This window comes from Panthera uncia (genome assembly GCF_023721935.1).
Source record: "Panthera uncia isolate 11264 chromosome B3 unlocalized genomic scaffold, Puncia_PCG_1.0 HiC_scaffold_1, whole genome shotgun sequence".
NCBI classification, from domain to species: Eukaryota; Metazoa; Chordata; class Mammalia; order Carnivora; family Felidae; genus Panthera; species Panthera uncia.
In genome coordinates this window covers 27,618,943-27,639,979 of record NW_026057582.1, presented here as the reverse complement: position 1 = coordinate 27,639,979, position 21,037 = coordinate 27,618,943, and the positions used below count along the sequence as shown (strand labels likewise).

Below are 21,037 nucleotides of genomic sequence, written 5' to 3'. Positions count from 1 at the left end.
CAAATACATACAGTAAGTCTTTCAGGCTAAAATGGACAACAACTGAACAAAACAATAATGTTATCACTGAGTAATGTATAGAATTGTTGAATCACTAGACTGTATACCTAAAACTAATATAACACTATATGTTAACTATATTGGAATTAAAATTTAAAACTTAACAAAAACAATGATGTCATATCATCCTGGTGATGTTAAAATATTTAGAGAATGAAAATACATGTTAATAATTCTATAAGTGAGAGATTAGTGGAAAACAGAGTTAAAGTGTTGTAAGAACTTTGCATTGTTCTAGAAGAGGTAAAATATGAATTTACATTAGATTTCAATAAGCCAAGAATGCATATTTTACTCTCTAGTAGCTCTTCTCAACCAGAGAATTAAGGCCTAATGTAAGTTTTCATGGTATGTAATGACTTAGCTTCTTGCCTGTGCATCTGGAAAGGGTACGAGCTATGTGCCATGCTCCAGTGAATTGCAAAACTAGTCACTCAAATTCCTTATTGTGGGGCTTAGTTCCCTCCAATTAATCCAGGTAAGAAAGGCTGCTTGGGTAATTACTAAAGGAGTAATAATTAAGTAAATAAATAAGAATAAGGAATAAACAAGTATATAAATAATAGTAAAGGGGGGAAATGGAATGACAAACCCAATCAATCCAAAGTGGGAGAAGGGAGAGGTAGCGAAGAACAGAAGAAGCAATATGGAATAAATAGCAAAAAGTAGAGGGCAGATTTAAACCCAAGTATATCAGTAATTGCATTAAATGTAAACTGTATCAATGCTCTAAAAGACGAAAGTTGTTAGAACAGGTAATAACAAACACCAATTATATGCCACTTGAAAGATACACCTTAAGGGCTAAAAGTAAAAAGATGGAAAAGATACACACCTCATCTTCCTCCCCACAACACTAACCAAAAGAAATCTAAATATTTCACAAAGTAGGAGCAGCTGGGTGGCTCAGTCAGTTAAGCATCCAGCTCTTGGTTTGGGCTCAGGTCATGACCTCATGGTTGGTGGGATCGAGCTCCATGTTTTGAACTCGGAGGCTGCTTGAGATTCTCTGTCCCTCTCTCTCTGCCCCCCCCCACCCCTTCCCCCCACTCATGCTCTCTCTTTCTCTCTTGAAATGGAATGAAATAAAATAAAATATTTCACAAAGTAGATTTTAAGAGGCAAGAAGAGGGGCACCTGGGTGGCTCAGTCGGTTAAGCGTCTGACTTCGGCTCAGGTCATGATCTCACAGTTTGTGAGTTCAAGCCCCACATTGGGCTCTCTGCTGTCAGCACAGAGCCTCTTATGGATCCTCTGTCTCCCTCTCTCTCTGCCCCTCCATCACTCACACACATGTGCGTGCTCTCTCTCTCTCCAAAATAAATAAACACCAAAAACAAAGAGGCAACAGGGTGTCTGAGTGGCTCAGTCAGTTAGGCTTCCGACTTCGGCTCAGGGCATGATCTTGCAGTTAGTGAGTTCAAGCCCTGTGTCGGGCTCTGTGCTGACAGCTCAGAGCCTGGAGCCTGCTTCAGATTCTGTGTCTCCCTCTCTCTCTGCCCCTCCCCTGCTCACGCTCTGTCTCTGTCTCTCAAAACATGAATAAACATTAAAAAAAAATTCTTCTTAATAAAAAAAAGATGCAAAAAGATTAGTAAAGATAAAAAGAAACATTTCACAATGATGAAGTGTCTAATCCACTTCTAAATGAGTATGCATTGCATCAAAATGTGTAAAACAAATACTGACAAAAAACTAAAATAGATAAAACCCCAACCTTAGATTTCAACATATATATGTTTATATTGACAGGACAAGTAAACATCTCTATATCCCAATGCCTAGCACAAAATCTGACCCATATTAGAGGTGAAAATTTGCTGACCTAAAATGAAAGAGATTCACACATCCTAGATTTTCATAAGCAGTCTCAATTTCAAGTATAAAACTGTCTCATTGTCTCCCCTAAGTGCATTTATCCATAAGTTTGGCTTGGAAAATATAAACAGTATCTCGCAGGTTGCTTGAATCCCTCCTATACTACCATGACCTCTTTTTTCCCATAGGGTACTAGGCCCCCAGGAGCACACAGGTACTATAGATGTTTGCATGGGGAGCCCCCTCATACCTGAGCTGGAGCATCAGCCCCAGGAATACGGGTGGACCGCCTGCGGGTGACAATGACTGACGGCTTGTGTTCAGCGGGGTTCTGTTCGGGACCCTTTCCATCCTCATCAACACCTCCAGCTTGGGCTGCCTCAGTTGGGTCCACAGTCCGCACAGGCACAGACACTGGGATGATGAGGGGTACCATCCCGCTGTCCTCTCGTGCTCGCTTGGCAGCTAAGGAAGGCTCAGAAAACTCCACCCCACACTTGGTGGTTGAAGCCAGCACACTTTTCCGCTTCTCCTCAGAGCCATTGGCATCCTGGAGAAGGAGAGGGAGGGGGAACGAAGGTAAGATTTAGAAGATAAGTCCTAATAAGTCCAGGACCCCTAGTCGCATTTGATTCAGGAACCCATAATGGTTCCCAATGGTCTTTCCCTAAATACCTTTTCTCTCATCACACTCCCAAATACTCTCCATAACCTCCCTCTGCCAGGTCCTCCAATCCTGGCCTGGTGCAGCGGTCCTCAGATGACCATCTCGGGCCACAAGTGGCTTACACATGTGTTTCGTTTGACCTGCACAGTGTGTGGCACATGCAATAGTATCTAAATTCAAAACCTATTTCTGCAGGGGCGCCTGGGTGGCTCAGTCAGTTAAGCATCTGACTCTTGATTTCGGCTCAGGTCATGGTCTCACAGTTCAAGAGTTCGAGCCTTATGTCGGCCTCTGGGCTGTGTCAGTGTGGAGCCTTCTTGGAATTCTCTCTCCCTCTCTCTCTGCCCCTACCCCACTCATTCTCTCTCAAAATAAATTTTAAAAACTTAAAAAAAAAAAACAAAACTTATCTCTGCAAAAGAAAGTAAACAAGGAACTTTTTACAAGGTAATGATGGTCTTTGTATCTTTTCCCCCATTGGAAACTGCCTGAAGTCAAGTTCTGTAGCTTCTGACAATCCAGCCTTGCTGTAGGCATTGGGGGTTGGGGGGGGGGCGGTTTGAAACCTCCAGTGAAGGAGGGGAAAACACTGGCTTTGGAGTCAGATGCCAGGCCTTTATCTTAGCTTTATAACCTTGGAAATTCTCCATGGGCCTCAGCAACCCTGTCGTAGGGTTTGATGATAAATTACTTCTCTGATCAAGTGTAAGAAACTCCACGTACAAGAGAGGTGCTCAAATTCTATTCATTCTTCTTCCCTGTTGTTACTGTCCTTTCTTTTAAATCAACTTTATTGCCAGTAAAATTCACATACAACAAAATGCACCTATTTGTCATCAGTTCGATGCATTTTGACAAGTATCATCACCTGTGGAAACCACTGCCACGGTCTCATTTTAGGATACTGGATCTGGCAATGGTTTCACCTTCCTCAACTCCCAGTCCTTCATGTGCCAAATGAAGAAGCCAACCCATGACAGTGTTTTGCACCTTCCTGCCTGCAAACCTTTCATCTTTCCTTCAGGTGTGAATGCACCTACGTAGAGATTCTTTGCATGGAGGGAGTTTAGAACTTCCTGAAGCATATGGGTTCTTTCATTTCCTTCAGTGAAGAAGAAAACCACCCCGTAGACCTGGAGTCACTTGCTCGCCCCTGGCCGCAGACACAGCTCACCCTGCCCTCTGCCAGGCCAGGCCTCCATCCCATGCCACTCTCACCTTTGCGTTCTGCAGTGAGGCCAGCTCCACTGCCTTCTGGGCCAGGGTCAGCAAATTGGCCTCCTGGGATGCCCGGCGCCTCCGTCGAGTGCTCTGGATCACCCCACCCCGTAGCACCTGCCCACAGTCCCCTGTGCCCACTGCCCGCATGCCCTCCTCGTTGCCCATCGTGGGAGCCTCCCGCTCCCGACCGTTGGGTGCCAGTCTCTCCCCATCAGACAGCAACTGCGACTCCCTCAGCTCCAGCGGGAATCCCAGAGCTTCAGAATGGGGGTGCCCCAAGGGCCCGGGTGGTGGCTGCTGTGGGGGCCAGTGATGTAGGAATAGGTTGCTGGTGGGCTCCTGTCCAGGCTGGGTGCCAGCCACATCCAGAGGGGCAGAAGGCAGGACACCCTCCTTCGAGAGGCGGCGGGAGCGGCGGGGGAAGGCGATCTGGGACTGAGGTAGCACAGGCTGTGGGGCTGACTCCTGCAGGAGGGCCTTGCGCAGTTCTGGGTTCATATCAGGGTTGGGGGGGAAGGGGTAGGGCGCCATGCTGTGGTGAGCCAGGTGGGATTGCCCCAGGGGTCCGGCCGGCTGCAGGCCAAAGTCCTGGGGCTGCTGAGAGGGTGGCTGCTGCATGGGATAGAAGTTCTCAAAGAGCTGCATCTGGGGAAGCGCGGCCTGTTGCTGCTGCTGCTGTTGCGGCTGCTGCTGCTGCGGCTGCTTCTGCGGTGGGAAAGCCGCAACGGGGTTGGGGGGCGGTGGGCCCTGCCGGAAGACCTGCCGGTTCACCTGGTGGCCGAACGCCAGCTGGAAAGGTTGCAGGGGCAGTGTCTGGTTTGGGGGCTTCTTGGCCACATGGAAAGAGTTCAGGGGCGTCTGGGGCCGCCCTACCTCCAGCTGCACCTTCTGTGGCATCATCGGCCGCACGGCATTTCCGTAGCGGTCCAGCTGCGGTCCGCCTCCTTTCTCCCGCTTCAGTGCCTCGGGGTGGTTGTAGTAGGTAGAGACCCCCATGCCAGGATGAGGGCTCCCCTTGGGTCCGCTGTAGAGGGGCAGGCTGTGGCGGTTCCATGTCGAGTGGGGTGGAGGCTGGCCTGGCTGCTGCTGCCAGCCACTGTCACTGACACCCCCACCGCCTCCACGCTCAGGGCCCCGCCCTGGAGCCATCACAGAGTTGGGCCACTTGACCGAGCCCACCTGCTGGGACAACATGGCTGCCGTGGTCCGCTCGGAACCATACACCACAGAGTTCAGCAGGGCCAGGCTGTTCGGAGGGGGTAGCTCCACAGGCTGGGAGACAGGGGCGGCCCCTGCCGGACCCTCGTGCCCAAAGTAAGGCTCCTCCTTCACTCTGGTGGACTGTGGAGGGGCTGGGGGCTGCTGTGGGGCCTGCAGGGGTGGGGGCTGCTCCTTGGGAGCTGGCTCCTGGTCCCCAAAGAGGCAACGCTTCCGTTTGTTCTGAGCCTTGGGCTGGGCCTGGAGGTTCATGGTGTGGCCAACTGGGCCCCGGCAGTGAGCCCTACTTCACCAGCTGCCCATCCCCCGTGGGGATGTTCTGCTGGAAGCCCAGCTCTAGTCCAGGAGCCAGTGGGGGCAGAACAGGGGGAGGGGAAAGTGCTGGGGGGTGAGGTCAGGCACAGGGCGAAAGAACTGTTGGCTCTTCCTTGCTCTTTGTAGGATGGCTCTTGGGCTCATCTACTCTTCCCAGTTCATGATGTTCCACAGGACCCCGGAGCCTGCAGACAGAAGAGTAGTGACAGTGTCAGCCATAGCCTCCCAGGATGCCCCGGATGTTAGCACAGGTATGAGAGATGGACCCAAGTTCACAGAGCAGCACAGGTGAGGCAGGAGCCAGAACCTTGGGGGAACTACCAGAAGGCAGCGCTTTGTGACTCTGTGTCCCACCACCTCACCCTGCAGCATTTGGTTGTGTAATCTGTACCCAGCACAAAGGCACCACCCTGGGAACAAGGGGGGCTGAGATCCAGTCAGAGCCCCTGTAGCCAAGATGGGAAAAGGAGTGACAAAGGCCATGTTGAGCTCCCATCTCAGTTGACTCCCCTTGCCCAGTTGGTGGAGCACATCTGTTCATGCAGTAGCCTCCCCACCAGACCCAGAAGGAGCTTTATGCAGCCAATGCCTCCTCTGATGCTCTGAGCTTATCTCAAGCACAGGAAGTAGAGACAACAGGGGTCATTCCTAACTAACCATGTGGCTCCAGGGTGGGAGCCCACCAAGTCCTTGCAGAGTCCAAGGCCCAGGGCTAGGCTCACGTCCTTTGCACTGAGGCATGTAGGTGAGGCCCTAGAAGGGTATGTGCAGTTCTAGCCCCACCCCTGGGAGGAGCTGCAGGGTGGGACCGTGGCTGCCAGAGCCTTCCCTAAACCAGCACAGAACCTGTTTTGCAGCCCTGGCTGGCTGGAGGCGGGATCCAGCCCAGTAGCCAGTCAGCAATCCCCACCTACCCTCCTCCTCCACTGCCAAAGAGCTCCCGATCAAAGGACTAGAGTAACTATGATACTGAGGGGATGCAGATTGCTAGAATTTAGATCTGGAGGGATTTTCCTATGACATAGTGTGAGTTAGAGTGCTCAGAGTGTCTGTGGTTATTTTCTAACTTGATTTAAAAAACAAAACAAAACACATTGCTCTATTTATCCTGCTACAGGACAGTCAAAATGAAGACCAGTATTTTATAACTTACATGTATTTTCAAAGACTTTGTCTTTCTTCAGAGAGGGTTTTTTTTCCCCCTCCCTGGGAAGTTGGCGAGGGTGGGAGCTACATGGCCTACTTCTTCCCCACGAGATTCTGGTCCCGAGCCAGTCAGGCCAGGAAGGGAAGGGAGGGGAGCTCAGGAAGCCCTGGGGAATAAATCTGCAGGTCCGGACCAACCTCAGACCTCAGACCCTAGAAGCTCCAGGTCCTAGTTAGCAGTCCCAGGGGTTCCCAGGAAATCAACCCGGCCAAGAAGGGCCGGGCAGTAAGAGCAGGCTCGCAGTGTGAGGCCTCCTATCACCCGTTCACAGGCTTCCGCAGCTCCCCAGCCCTTCCCCTCCTGAGCGGCTGTGACTCACTCCAGCCCCCCCACCACCTGCCTTTCACTTTCACCAGCACCCAGAAGGGGAGGAACTTCCTCCTCCATTTCCTTTCTCAGCTCTGGGCCCTGAAGTAAGTGAGAGAGAGTGAGAGAGAGAGAGAGAGAGAGAGAGAGACTCTTCCCTCTGGCACCCCCTTTGTCTTCACTTATGCGAGCCTGGGGAGGGAGAGAGACTAGGTGGGCATCTAAGAGGTCCTGGCCCTGGTAGCAGGGGTACAATTTGGAGCAGTGGGAGCTCAGAGGACCAGCTTTAGAACAAACTCCTTTTTTTTTTTTTTTTGCCTTTAAACTCTCATTCCCTGACGGCCAACCCAATTCAGAGCAAAGACCCAAAAGCCAGGCCCCCCTCAATGAAAATAATAACTCCCAGCACCATGGTGAAGCTGCAGGCTGGGACTGTCCTAGCTACGGGAGTCAGGCTCTGCCTCGCCCAGCAGCAAGAACAAACTAGAAGTATGTGTCTGCAGAAGCAAGGCAGAGGAAGGAAGAATGTGCTGAGGGGAGGGCACTGAGGGGGAGCTGGAAGGTCCATGTGCCTCCAGGGGACCTGAGAACCCCTCAGGTGCTCACATGCACTTGTGCATCCCCTGGTCCTACAGGCATAGACTGCCCTCCTACCCCAGTCACAGCCCTCTTGCCTTTGAGCCACAGCATGGGCTCAGAGACTGGTGGAAGGGAAGGCCCACGTGGCAGATGAGCCTGGGTGTACGAGCGTGCGAGTGTGCACCTTGTGGAGGGTACCAGGCACCAGGCGCGGGGGATGGCCACTCAGAGCCTGGGGGAGGGGAAGCTCTGCACACTGGGTTGGGTGAGATGGAGGCGGAGTCTGTGAATAATGCTCCAGGGCAGGGCTGCTCCTGCCCTGGGCCCCACGCTGGCTCACCAGCAGCTGTTTGGTGAGGCTGGTCTGCCTCCTCCCACCCTGCACCCTGTGCAATGAAGGACGATCACTCAGGACACCACAGTAGGTTTCTAAAGCTAGGCTGGGAACTTGCTTATAAGAAACCAAGGGGGCAAATTCTGGGGAGGCTGAATCACCCCCAGAAGCTTCTGCAGAGTCCTTTCCGTCACCCCTACTGGAAGGCTAAGAGTGCCAAAAGCACAGAGACCCAGACCTGGGACCCACAGAGCAGAAAGGTCATTATCTGGGGTCATGAGGAGAAGAGTGAAAGATGCCTGGGACCCCTAGAGGAAGGTGGGGAAAGGACACACCAAGGCAGCAGCGCCCTAAGTAGTAGTAATAATAGTAATAATAGTAGTAGTAGAATGATGATGATGATGATGATAATAAAATGCACCTGTGCCAGGTCTGTCCTAAGTGCTCTGCATATGTCCAGTTCCCACAACAGCACTGTAAATCAGCATGAAGCCCAAGCATGAAGCATTGTTATTTTAACCTCCTCTCCAGCCCCTGCAAGCTCACCCCTGCCTCAGGTCTAGCTGCTGCTGGTGGGGCTTCCAGCTCTCATACCCTACGCGTACATCACAGCCCACAACGCTGGACAAGACTGAGCCACTTCCTCTCATTTCTTGTGCCCCAGCCCCACTTCTCTGTTCCTCAGGTGGAAGTCGGCCTGTCCTTCCTCACAGCGAGGAAGAGGAAGGACGCCATCTGTTCCGAAGGCTGCAGACCTGTGGGCCAACTCCCTGAGGGTGCAGGGAAGAGGGTGTAAAGAGGAACCTCTGTAGGCAGCTCACCCTGGGACCAGCTGCAGGGTCTCTAACAGCGGATGCAGGAACACTGCAAAAGGAAACCCACAGTCACCAAGGGGCCCCAGACAGTGCAACCCACTCTTATCAGTCTGGTTGTCTGTCCCGGCTGTATTCACTCTCCTTTCCGCTGGGCACTGCACTGTTGCAACCAATCCCTAACCAGACCCGGTGATACACCCCTGGACAGAAGACAAGGCAAGAGTCTGACATCAGTGACCAGGAACCTATGAGGCTTTCAGGAAGATCTGTGGTGGAAAGCACTGTTTCTCTATAGAAGAAAGCAATGTGCACCAAGAAAAGGAAACAGTGCTGAACCCACATATGTATTTTGCAGACACGTGAGAGAAGGTGCTGGAAAGGCCTCTGGGAGTTCTATGCTGATGGTGACACCATACCCTCCAGGGAGGGCAACTAGAACACATACAGCTCCCCGAGTACCCTCAGCAGCCCTGCCACATGCCCGCAGAGGGGACCAGGGCCACTCCCAAGCTAGAGATACTGCGTACAGCCATCTGAGAGACAAGACCGTTGTGAGTCAAGGTTCCACAGGCCAGGACTAGCTTGGTCCCAGCAGCTGCAGGGGCTCAGCTCTGACCCAGGGATCGGAGTTGACTGGAAGTTCCTCCTGACCTTTATTGCTAAAACTCCTAGCTGCTGCTCTTACAACCGAGGCCACTTCCCACCCCACCAAGTCAGCACTAGGAAGACGGGGAGTCAGAGCTCATGCATCCCTAACCAAGGCAAAACAGACCTAAATACAGCATCTAACAAGGCTCCAAATCTCTAGGCCAGCCAGTTCCCAGAGCACCAGACAGGCTATCTTAGGACAAAGTCTAAACTATCCTGCCCACGAGTCTTGCAGACTTTGGCTCCTGCCAGCTCTCTCAACCTGCCATGCTTGAGCCGTCATTCAGTGCTGTTCCTGCTTTGCTTCCGGGTCTTTGGCCAGGCAGCACCTCTGCCTAGGATACCTTCCACCCTTTAATCTGGCCAGGTCCTACTTGTCCTTCAGGTCTGAGACACTGCTTCCTCTGGGAAGTCCTCCCTCACCCCAAGGCTTAGCCAGGAGCTTCACTATGAGCCCACAACACCTCCCAACCACCCCCCCCCCAACACTCAGCACACTAAATTCCAGGTGCCTATTTCTATTTCTTTGTCCCCAGCAGACTGCAAGCTCCATGGAGCAGAGTTTGCAGACCGTTGTACCTTGGCATTTGGCTTGTATCTGCCTCTTGGGATGCTCATTCAAGACTGCGCCCAAGGTGAGTCAGAGCTCTGCCCGGGCAGAGGCACGACTCATGGCCCGCACGTCCACCCTGGGCTCTTGCCCAGCCCTGACTTCCAGTCTCTCTCCCTGATGCACATCAGAGATCTCCATGATGTCAAGATGAAGTGAAAAGGTCCCGCCTCCTAACCCCATCCTACCCCATCCCATCAGTCGCCTCAGGCCCTCTCCAACCCATCTGAACACAAATTCTTCTCTAATTGCTGGCCCACAGGCTACTTTGCCCCTTGACTGCCACTTGCTGCCCCACACCACATGCAGGTCAACTTGGGAAAGTGCCAGCCCCTCTGTTGTCCTGTCCAATTTTTCTTTCCCCATGGCTTCCCACCCTTACCTAGACCACAGCCAGAGAGACATGAGCCTGTGGATCTGTTTACCTTGTGCCCTGACATGGCTGGGCTTAAGACACCAAGGTGTCTGGCTAGGATGCAGGGGGTGAAGAGCCCTCCCTTCTTAGAGGAGCCCAGCATGGCCCAGCTGGCCCTCCAGCCCACACTCATATCCTGGGAAGTTCTCTCTCAGATACTCTGGGGCCTGTGGCTACAACCACACTAAGCAAGTAATCTGCAACTGACATCCTGGGCTAGCTAGAGTTGCCCAGGCCCTACATAAGCCTTCCCTCTGGACACAGTGCAATCATCTGCAGTGCTGTCTGCCCTGCTCTAACTGCAAGTTCACACCAGGCTGAAGGGCCCCATTTCTCCAACCCACTGGACACATAAGTCTTGTTTATAAAGGAGTTTGCAAACCAGTAAGGAAGGAGACACCAGCAACAGGGACAAGGACTTGCCTCTGACATGCCCCTGGGGGCGTGAGAGAGCAGGCCCTATGCTCTGCCCATTCCCAATCCAGAGAGTCCCCAGATTAGCACTTCTCCAGATTCAACTTCAGCTCCGAAATGCAGAGCCCATGCCAATAGAGTCTCAGGGGTCTCAGCCACCAAGCTGGTCAGGCTCGGAAGGTTTGGCCAGGGTTTGAGCTGGCAGCAGTCTGAGCCGTGACCATAAAAATGCTAACACCGAGGGGTGCCTGGGTGGCTCGGTCGGTTAAGCGTCCGACTTCGGCTCAGGTCATGATCTCGCGGTCCATGAGTTCGAGCCCCGCATGGGGCTCTGTGCTGACAGCTCAGAGCCTGGAGCCCGTTTCAGATTCTGTGTCTCCCTCTCTCTCTGCCCCTCCCCTGTTCATGCTCTGTCTCTCTCTGTCTCAAAAATAAATAAACGTTAAAAAAAAATTTTTTTTTAAATGCTAACACTGAGATGCTTTTAAAGGGATATGTGTGAGAGAAGACTCCTTTGCCTTCTGAGCCACCCTCAGAGCTTCATTCAGGTATCTACCTTTATTGTCCCTCTCCTCTACTTCCAGCAAACACCCTCAGGAAGTCCATAGGAAGTCAGGATGTTCATGAGAGGCCAGGATAACCAGATCTGTTTTATAGGGGGGAAGCAAAGAGTCTCAGGCAGAGCCAGGAAAGGATCGAGCCTCCAGGCTCAGATTTTGCCCACACTGAGGGGACTGGCTGCCTCCCTCCTAGTCAAGGGCCACAAATAATCACAGGCAGCCCAGGAAAACCCCTTCCAACAGGATTTGGGAATCCCAGGGGAGTAAGGTAAAAACTGGCAGAAGAGATCAGCAAATATCCCTTAAGTTCCTTAAATAGCTAAACCTCTGGAAAGGGCCTCATGGGGATGGGTGGGGCCCTTGGTCTCCTTATAAATTTATGCCCTAAGGGACTCACACCACTGGAGGCTGCTCCAACCCCTCCCTCCCTTTGGAAAGGCAGGGCTCCCAGCAGGTCTAGGGCAGAGCCCTCTGGAGTCTGTGTCTGAGCCCCAGTGCCAGACTCTGCCCAAGACAGGCCAAGACACAGAGGAGCTCTCTCACAGGAGCATGGCCTCACCCTGCCTAGCTAACAACCCCCCCCCCCCCCCCATACACAACACCTGTGCAGCCCTCCAGGCTCTGGGAGACACAGAAGGGGCACAGTCCCTACCCACACAGAGCTCCCAGTCTCATGGAAGAGAGACACAGAAACACACACTGATTATAATGCACAGTGGCCCATGCAGGAGCTAGGAATACAAGGAACATGTAACCTGGGGAGAGTTCCCTGACTCTGAGCCTTTGCCGCAGCTGTTCCCTCTGCCCGGAAGCCCTGCCTCCACTCTGACAATCTACCTTTCTTCAAGGCCTACCTCCTGCAGGCAGCCTCTGGCACACACTGTTCTCACCCCTTCTGAATCTTCATGCTCTTATTCACAGTAACCACTGTCCCATAAGGCTTCTTCAATTCCTTGTGTTTCTGCACCAAGACTGGGGAGGATCAGGGCCTGGGCCCAATGGAGAGTGCAGTGGGCTGGTTGTCAGATCACCAGGTGTCTGGTCCAGGAGCTGCGGCTCACTGGTTCCTGCCTTTGAGGAACTTAGGAGCTTTGGGCTGGGCAGGGGGGACAGGGCAGGACTAAGAAACACCTTTGTAACCAGCAACTGCCACATGACATGTTAGCCACCAGCACTGACCACATGCCCAATGTGTGTGGGTACTGCTCACTTGTGTAACCACTATTCCCATCTGAGAAATGAGAAAAGGTTGGCTCTGAAAAGTACCTTGTTCCAGGTCACAGCCTAAGGACACAAATGAGGAGCCAGGATTCAAATCCAAGCCTGCCAACTCCAAACCAGATCTCTAACAGACCCTGCTGCCCATCTATGGAGAGCAGTGGTTCTCAAACCTACCCTAAGCGATCGATGGGCTCCCGGGTCTGGTGAGGCCTCGGGGGGGGGGGAGGGCCGTGGAAATATGCAGTGCTTCATAAGCAGCCCACGTGTTGCCCAGATGCTGGAGTAGGGGAAGACTAGAGGGTCAGGGACTGGCACAATGTGGTTTCCAGGGACCCACTGCTCCTCCCTCCTAAAGGAGCTGACTGCCAGAGGGCCATACCCTGCCCAGGAGCTAGGAGGAGTCCCATGGAGCCCTGGATGGACTTTGCTCTCAGTTAGCCCTAGGGCTGACCACAGCTCTTAGAGCACCAGAGGCCCAGATGAATGCCATGTCTACTGAGCACATCCTATCTGTCAGGCATAGTGCTAAATGCATTGCTGGCAACATCTCATTTAACCCTCGCTCTTCTTGGTCCCATTTTATAAGTCAGAGACGATACACTCAAAAATATCTATTTAACACAAAAGAGGACAGTAATGGAGTGACAGAGAAACAAACAAAAAAAGACACAAGACAGAAATCAATAGCAAAATGGCAGACGTAAACCCAAACTTATCAATAATTATTTTAAATGTAAATAGATTGAACACTACAATTAAAAGGGAGAGGTTGGGAAAATGGGTTAAAAAAATAAAAAACAACCCATTGATCCAACTATATGCTGTTTACAAGAGACAACGCTTTAGATTCAAGGACACAGGCAAGTTGAAAGTAAAAGGAAGTCAGAAGATAGACCATGCAAACAGTAACCAAAGAGCTGGATCAGCCATGCTAATATTATGCTTATAGACGTTAAGACAACTCTTACTAGAGACAAAGAAGAGCATTTTATAATGATCAAAGGGTCCAGCCATCAAGAGGATATTACAATTATAAACATATATGCACCTAACAACAGAGTCCCCAATATACGTGAACCAAAAACTGTCGGCATGTTAGGGAGAAACAGACAACTCCACGATACTAGCTGCAGACTTCAATACTCCACTTTGAATGATGGACCGAACAACTAAACAGAAGATCCACAGGAAATAGAAGACTACAACACTATAAAGCAACCAGACCTAACAGATATCTACAGAACATTCCACCCAACAACAGCAGAATTCACATTCTTCTCAAGAACACATGGAATAGTCTCTAGGATAGATCATAAATTAGGCTATAAAACAAAGTTACAGGAAATGAAGGTTATAAGTAACTTGTCAAGTTCTCCCAGCCCAGAACTGCCACTCCCTCAGACCATGGTCTCTACACCTTCTCCACGGCCCTAGGAAACTGCAGAGCTCAGATTTTTGCAAATGCCTGGGTAGCCCTTCTCCCATCCCCCACACCGGACACACACTGAACCTGACCCCAAGCTTGACCCCAGAATCAAAACAGCTGTGGGAGGGCGAGGCCTGTGGGGCTGTAACAGTTTGTTATGCAGCCTGTTTCTCCCCGGGAAAAAGGCCACAGGCAAATATTTTCACTCCCCCTGCCTGTCTACAGAATATCCAAAAGAAGGAAGCAAACATTTATGGAGCACTTCCCCCACGCCAGGCCCTTGACATACCCGAATCCATGCTTACAAACTTCCCATCTGGGCATCTGATTGTCTGCATTCTAGAGGGAAACCGAGGCTCTGCCGTTAAGAAGGCAGAAGCAAGATTCAAATCCCTGTTGTCAGCCTTCAAAGTCCCTGGTCTTCCCATCATTCTTCCAGAAAAATCCCAATTCCACACTTGCTGTGGGCCTCAGAAGGAATGCTACACAGGAGAACCCCACTCATATGGGCACCTCCCCCCTTCCTCTTGCTCCCTCCCAGCTGCTGCTTTTCCTGGGAGCACTTCTAAGTAGAGCACAGTATAGAACACTCCCACCAAGACATAATCCCAGCCCCAGTCTGTCAGAAACAGGCTCCTCGAAAGACTGGGGGTATCTGTTAAACCCCTGGAAGCCCATGGGGTTTTGAGGTAAGGGGGGAGGGCAGCAGAGGTGAGTTGGGAGCTGCAGGGTCAGTAGGATCTCACCCTGGAACAAGAGACTCCGTTCCACAGGGAGAAAGGTGGCTTGTGCCTCTCTTCAGAGCCAACCAGCAAAGCGGGGCCCAGCTGGGGAAGCTGAACAGATTCCAAATATTAAGGGATGCCCAGTGTTCACTCAGTCCAATTCCTCGTTCCACAAAGCAGCCCAGAGAAGGAAAGAAATTAGCCTGCAGATGCACATCCAGAAGCAGAGCAGGGCCCAGAACCAAGAATTCCAATAACAACGTTTCGTGCCTCCACTTAGGCCACACCTTTTGGCAAGACACTGAGCAGGCTTGGAGCCAAGGTGAAATCCCAACATCACAAAAAATAAGGCTTTCTCCTCCACCACCATCGCCATCTCCAACACTTCCAGAGGGTGCCACTACCATGGTGCTAAGCCCATGGCGCTGTTTCACCTTCACAAGGTAGGTATTAGTACTCTCCCCCTTTTTCAATGAGGAACTTGAAGGTCCAAGGGGTCAAATCACTTGCCACAGGAGTACAGAGGCAAGACAGGGACTGGAACCCACAGTCCTTTTTGCCAACTTCCTCCCCAGGGCTTCAGGCTCAACGTCTTGCTTAGTGGCTGGGACAGATGGCAGCAGCCTCGGGACTGCTCACATCTTCTCCCTGGAGAAGCAGCTCCAGCTGGCCTGAAAACCACCATGGTGTTCTGTAAGCATGGCTGGTCAGGTAAGGTGGCTGAGAGAGGCCTGGGGAGGGGATGGCTTTGAAGATGAAGAGGCTACTGGTGATCACCACCACCGGGGACAACCTGTGGAAGGCTCAACATTTTCTGCTCAAGAGGAAGCCACACCCCTCCCATACTCTCCAACCCCACACCCGCAGTTGACAAACAGCCTTTTACAAATAAAGACTTGACTCTCCCCTGCTTCTCAGACATCCTAAATCCCAATGGGGCTCAGGCTCCTGTCCCTTCCTGGCACCCTGAAGTCTGGGTCAAGTCGGCTCCGTGACTGGGTTCCTACTAGTGCTGATGGCCTCCACCCAGGGCACTGAGCATCAGCCCCAGCCCTAGCAACCCACCTCTCTGCACAGGGCTCTCCGAAAGGTTTCCTCTCAAGAACTTGAATTTCTAAATAAGGGCTATTCCCTGCACGTACTAATTAAGGGAGACAGATAGTGCCCACCCCCTCCAAAGATCATTGGTCCAAATCTCTATTTCATGACTGATAAAACTAAGAGGTGAAGTGACTTGCTCAAGGACACGCAGCTGATTCCTTGGGTGGAGGTGTGGTCAGGGCCTCCCCAGGTAGGTGTTCTTACACTCAGCACTCCATGGCAATGCCAGGTCCTTGATGTTTGGCTCATGCCCCCTTGGTAGGGAGGCAGAACGGGGGGGGGGGGGGTCTGGCACGTGTGGTGTCCTTATCAGCCCAGGGTCTCCTGCGTGGTCAGCTCCAGAAGTGGCCAAGACCTACCGGGTGGCACGGGGTGGGCAGCGAGGGGGTGTCTTGCTGGTTTGGAGCAAAAGAGTGGGGACAATATGGCTCCCCAATATCTGCTAGTGACCAAGAAGCACAAAAACTTGCTGTCAGCAGAGGGGATGTCATCATGGCTGCCTGGGCCTCTTGGATGAACTACAAGGTGGGCACAGAGCCGCCTGCCTCATCTGCCCAACCATCCAGTCAATGCCGCGCCCTTTCTCAGGCCCTGGTCAAGATCCAGGGCCTCTGCCAAGTGCTCACACATTCCTTGCGTTTCTCCAGTCTCTGAGCAGCTGCTTCGGGGCCTTTTTTTCCTGTGTTGATTTATTCTTTATTGTTCCTGAAATACACCCAGAGGCCTTTGGCACTGGGCACCAGCAGAGCATCCAGCCCAAGCCCCAAGTCCACACCAACCAGATACTCTGAGACCTGGGCCAAGCCAGCTGGAACGATGGACCCCAGGGTCAGACCTCACAGCCAGGAAGGGAGACCCAAGTCCTAGAACCGATGTCAGGTGTGACTACAGAGGCTGGCATGTTTTGGGGAGGAGGAGACACTTGGAAGGTCTCAGGGAGGCCAAAACTAAACCTTTCTACTCCTCCCATGCATGAACGACTCCCCCAGCAACCTCCCTCCCCCCCACCCAACACACACACACACACACACACACACACACACACACAGCTGACCCTCATGTGCCTGTTGCCCTCCACAGGAGGGCCTCGTGGCTCAGGCTGGGCTTCTGACTGCCTTGTGCCGTGTTTGGAGAGGGAAGCCTCAGAGGGGTCTTCCCCACCCTTCCCAGCCCAGAATATCTCCCTAATGAGCCAGTCTAAAGGTGCCTGAATTCCCAACACCAGTCCTTCATTCCAAGGGTCAAAACACTGTTCCCTCTGCATATGAAAAGAGCGCAGAAGAGTGTGAGCTGCATGGTAAAAAAGAGACAGGGCTTTAGGGTCTGACAAAATGTGCCTGGGCTTCTCCAATCACCAGCTTCTCTATGGGTCTGTTTCTCTGTCAGTAAATGGGTACACCATCTTCACCTCATAGTTACTGTGGGATTAGATGAGGCTGATATATACATGGAGTGCCCGGCACAAAGTAAAGGCTCAAGAAATGTGCTTTCCTTTCCCCTCTGCTGGGCGGGAGTAGCATCATTGTCAGTCTTCACCACCTCGGGAGGAACTGAATGGTGCGACTCAGTTCTGCAGCTGGTTGAGCGCAGGGCTGGCCAGCGTGAGCAGGACAAGGGGATGAGGGGTCCCAGCAAGAGTATTGGGCTCTGCGGGCAGGCAGGGCCTCTGGCCTAAGGACCCAGGAGGCGCACACCCAGCACAGGCCTGGCCTGGGCTCAGCTGTCCCAGCAGGGCCTGCAGGGACACGGCGAGACGAGAGTCCCCACATAATACCTGGCAGAGCTTCCAGGCCCCTAATGGAGCTGCCACCCTCCTGGGCTCACTCGAAGAAGAGCATTCAAAGGGAAAGTGCCATCACCTGAAGCTGGGGAGGGGTGGCCAGAGGACGAATGAGCAGGGACGCCTGCAGAGAGCAAGTCAGCCTGCCCCAAGGCGACCACAGTGAAGGTCCCACAAGTGGAAGTGCCGCCTGGTTATTTTTGGCACCTCTTCTGCCCAAAGCCAGCAAGGAAAGGCAGCTGCTAGCAACATGGAAGGGCTGTTTATGCTCGAGTGTGCAAGCACTGATGCAGGGACAAAAAGAGCACAGCGGCCACTGCGCAGAGGGGGCCTCTGCCCCCTTTCTTCCTCTCCTGACTGTCCCTATTAGGTCCAATCTGCCCGCCACATAGTTGACATAGCGCGGGTACTTCTGCTTTCACTCAGATCCAGTCTCCCAACCACAGAACTCAAACACACACACACACACACACACACACACACACACACACGCACGCACACAAATAAATAACTATGGAGCCAGCTGGGGACTCAGCCACACCCAGGAGCAGGGACAGTACTCCTCTGGGCTCTTCCTGCACCGAAGCAGCCCTCCCACCTTCCGACTGGGAGGGGCAGGGGGCAGGGGCCAGGGGCCAGGGGCCAGGGGCCGGATGGACACTGGAGCAGCTCCTCTTCCTACCCGCCTCAGGTGAGAGTGGGGGCATGGAGGGGAACCTCAAGGAATTCACTGCCTCTCTGCTTCCCCATTTGAAACGCAAAGAGTTGGGACTAGATGTCCCAAAGTTCCTTCCAGCTCTGGGATGACTCCCGGGAGCTGGGGAGCCCAGGACTGTGACCCAGGGCCAGCTGGGGAGGTCAGAGCAAGAGCAGGTCGGGAGAGGGATCTGAGCGGCAGTCAGGCAGTCAGGTACACTCCCCAGGAGCTGCCAGAAGGCTGGGAGAGGGAGGAGGAGGTAGAAGGGAAGAAAGGGGGAGAAAAGCCAGCGGTACACGCGCTCTCAGGGTGCCAGTTATCACGTAAGCAATTCTGAGCTCTGGGGCCCTCCCCTTCAAGGAACTGACAAATTCTGGCAACAGCAGGCTGGATGGGGCCTCTGCCTGCCCAACTGCTGGAAAAAGCTGGGAATCAAAACCCCTCACCGTTTTTCCTTCTTCTCTGGACCCTATTTCCCCAGAGAAGTTGGGCAGCCTCACAGGGAACCCCCTTCTGGGTGCAAGCCTGGTATACTTCCCCCTCTTCAAGCTCTGGTGTGGACAAATCTTGCCCTGGTTGCTCCCCTCCCCCCTCCCTGAGACTCCTGGAAGAAGCAGCACTGCCTGGAAAAAATAACCCACGAGCTCCCTGCGGCTGGAGAGAAAGGCAGAGAGAACAGGGAGCACCTTCCCCAGCTGGCCACAGCACCGGGCTCCGTTCCAGGAAGAGCAAGAGCAGGAACCACTGCCAGGGAAGCCTCAGGCCCCCAGCCCCTCTCCTCCCCACCAGCCCCCGCAAACCACAGCAGGCAATCAGGTCCCTCGGGGAGACCCCCACCCCCGCCCCAGCAAAACCCCAGCTCTGTCTTGACATGTGGCAACTTCTTATATAATATGTTGGTGTCTCCCCCCTCCCCCACTCCACCCCTGCTATTTCAATTGGTGAAAGAGCCAAAGCGCTCTTTAGAGAGACAACTCCCACCCTCAGCTCCACCCAAACCTCCACTGAGGTCACACTGGGAGGCTTCAGGTGAAGCAAAGACAAGGGGACTTTTTCCTGGGCTGAGAAAGCAGCCTTCCTCCCACCCACGTGAGCAGTTCTGCCTGAGGCCTGGGCGGGTAGGTTCCTGAGAGCACCATCTGATCTCTGGGAAGCTGAGCCCTTAACCCTGCGCTGCAGGGACGGAATCCCTAGCAAAAGCACACAGGCACCAGGATCCAGGCCGGTCTAGATGACAGAGGATCACACAGCTATACCCACGGCCTAGGGAGTTATAAAATGAGCTTCATTCACACAAGCCCCAGTGCTCTGGAGGAGGGCCCTCCTACCACAAGCAGGACAGACTTCATTTCCTCTTCCCTGGGAGGAGCAAAAGGCACACAGCTGGACTTGGGGGGAACCAGTGAAATGATAGCCATCGTCTGTTGAGTACCTACTGTGTGCCAGGCACTTTGCATGCATGATCTTGTTTAACCTTCACAGCGACCCTATTATCATCCTCATTTCACACGTGAGGAAACAGGCTCAGGAAGTTAAGCAATGCCCAAAGCCACACAGGAAGTAAAGAAGCTGGAGTAGGAACCCATGTCTGCCCAGTCCTCATCCCTGTGCACCTGCCAGGCTTCCTTCACAGTCACTGCCTGGGTTACTGTCCCCACACCATCCAGGAATGGTGATCTGAGTATGGGGGCGGAAGTGGGTGTGGACAAGTTTTGCCTGATGGCTCTGGAATCTGAACTGATGCCCCACTAACTGTCATCACTCCCAAGTGTGTGACTGTGAGCGCCCCTGTAAGTGTGCATGTGTTGGGGTGGAGGGAGGGTGATCTGGATTCCAAATAGAAGTTTCCAACACAAAATTATGCTGTAATGCTTCCGATTCATAAAATGAGCTCACAGTCTCAGGGTATCCTGAATGTTGCCTCAAATGCAAATGCAGATCCCTTAAGTAAGTGGAGATTTCAGCACACTCCACCTAGCTCCAGACCTGCGTGCAGTTTATTTAGTTCAGCCCCACACAGTCAGTCTCTACTGTGTAGGAGCAACCCCTCTATCGGAATGCAACCACTAGCTGCGTTTCCTGCGTGCACGAGTGCACGCGCATGCGCACGCTCACACACACACACACACACACACACACACACACACACACGGTGCCAAACAGGCCTGGCCAAAGGAAATGCCCAGGTTAGCAGATTCCCAGGCAGGAGGCTTCACACTCTCACCCTGAGGTCCCACTGGGGTCAGAATGACCAGACACATTCTGTCTGCCAGAAGATCAGCGGCAGGGCAGGGCCAAGAAACTGGGTTCACCACTCATGGACCAACCCCTTTGAAACCAAAGGTGCACTATGAGTCCCGGCAGCAGGACTCCCTGGGCCCACCACATGCAAGCCCACAGTTTCTTGATGGAGATCTTTCATTCGTTTGTTCAACTAACATATACTAAACACCTACTGGAAGCCAAGCATTGTGAGAACAGTAAGTAGCACACATTAGAGCAGAGGCTAGGGTGATCCTGGAACGTACTTGCTGCATCTCAGAATCCTCACTGCAACTGTTTGAAGGCGGGACAGAGACTCAGAGTTTATGTTTTGAGCACCACGGTGCAAAATGTACACAAATGACTACATAAGGTGGAAATGAGTGTTCAGAGAAGACTCAAAAGAAGTGGCATTTGAAACAGGCCTCGAAGGATCAGCAGGAATCTCCCAGCTACTTGTAGCCATCCCTACTCCACAGTAAGCAAAGTTTCCATCTGGGACACCCAACTGCAGGAGAGGGGCTATCAAGGCCAGATTCCTGGACTGGGACCATTCCCCTTCCAAGACACAGTGCTCCATGTGCCGCCCCCCCCCCCCTGCCCCCCCCCCCCCCCCCCCCCCCCACCCCCGGCCCCCC

At 52.8% G+C, this 21,037-nt stretch overlaps 1 protein-coding gene across 2 annotated transcripts in view; it reads right to left on the bottom strand.

Annotated features, from left to right (window-relative positions):
* The window catches only part of MIDEAS (mitotic deacetylase associated SANT domain protein), a 65,916-nt gene that overhangs the window by 16,706 nt on the left and 28,173 nt on the right, over positions 1 to 21,037 (bottom strand). For both annotated transcript variants that reach the window (XM_049611379.1, XM_049611378.1), the window contains exons 2-3: positions 3,764 to 5,484; positions 2,129 to 2,428 (exon numbers count right to left, since the gene is read on the bottom strand). In XM_049611379.1, coding sequence (XP_049467336.1) covers positions 2,129 to 2,428; positions 3,764 to 5,236 — 1,773 coding nt within the window. In that variant the 5' untranslated portion in view covers positions 5,237 to 5,484. The remainder of the gene's footprint in view (positions 1 to 2,128; positions 2,429 to 3,763; positions 5,485 to 21,037) is intronic.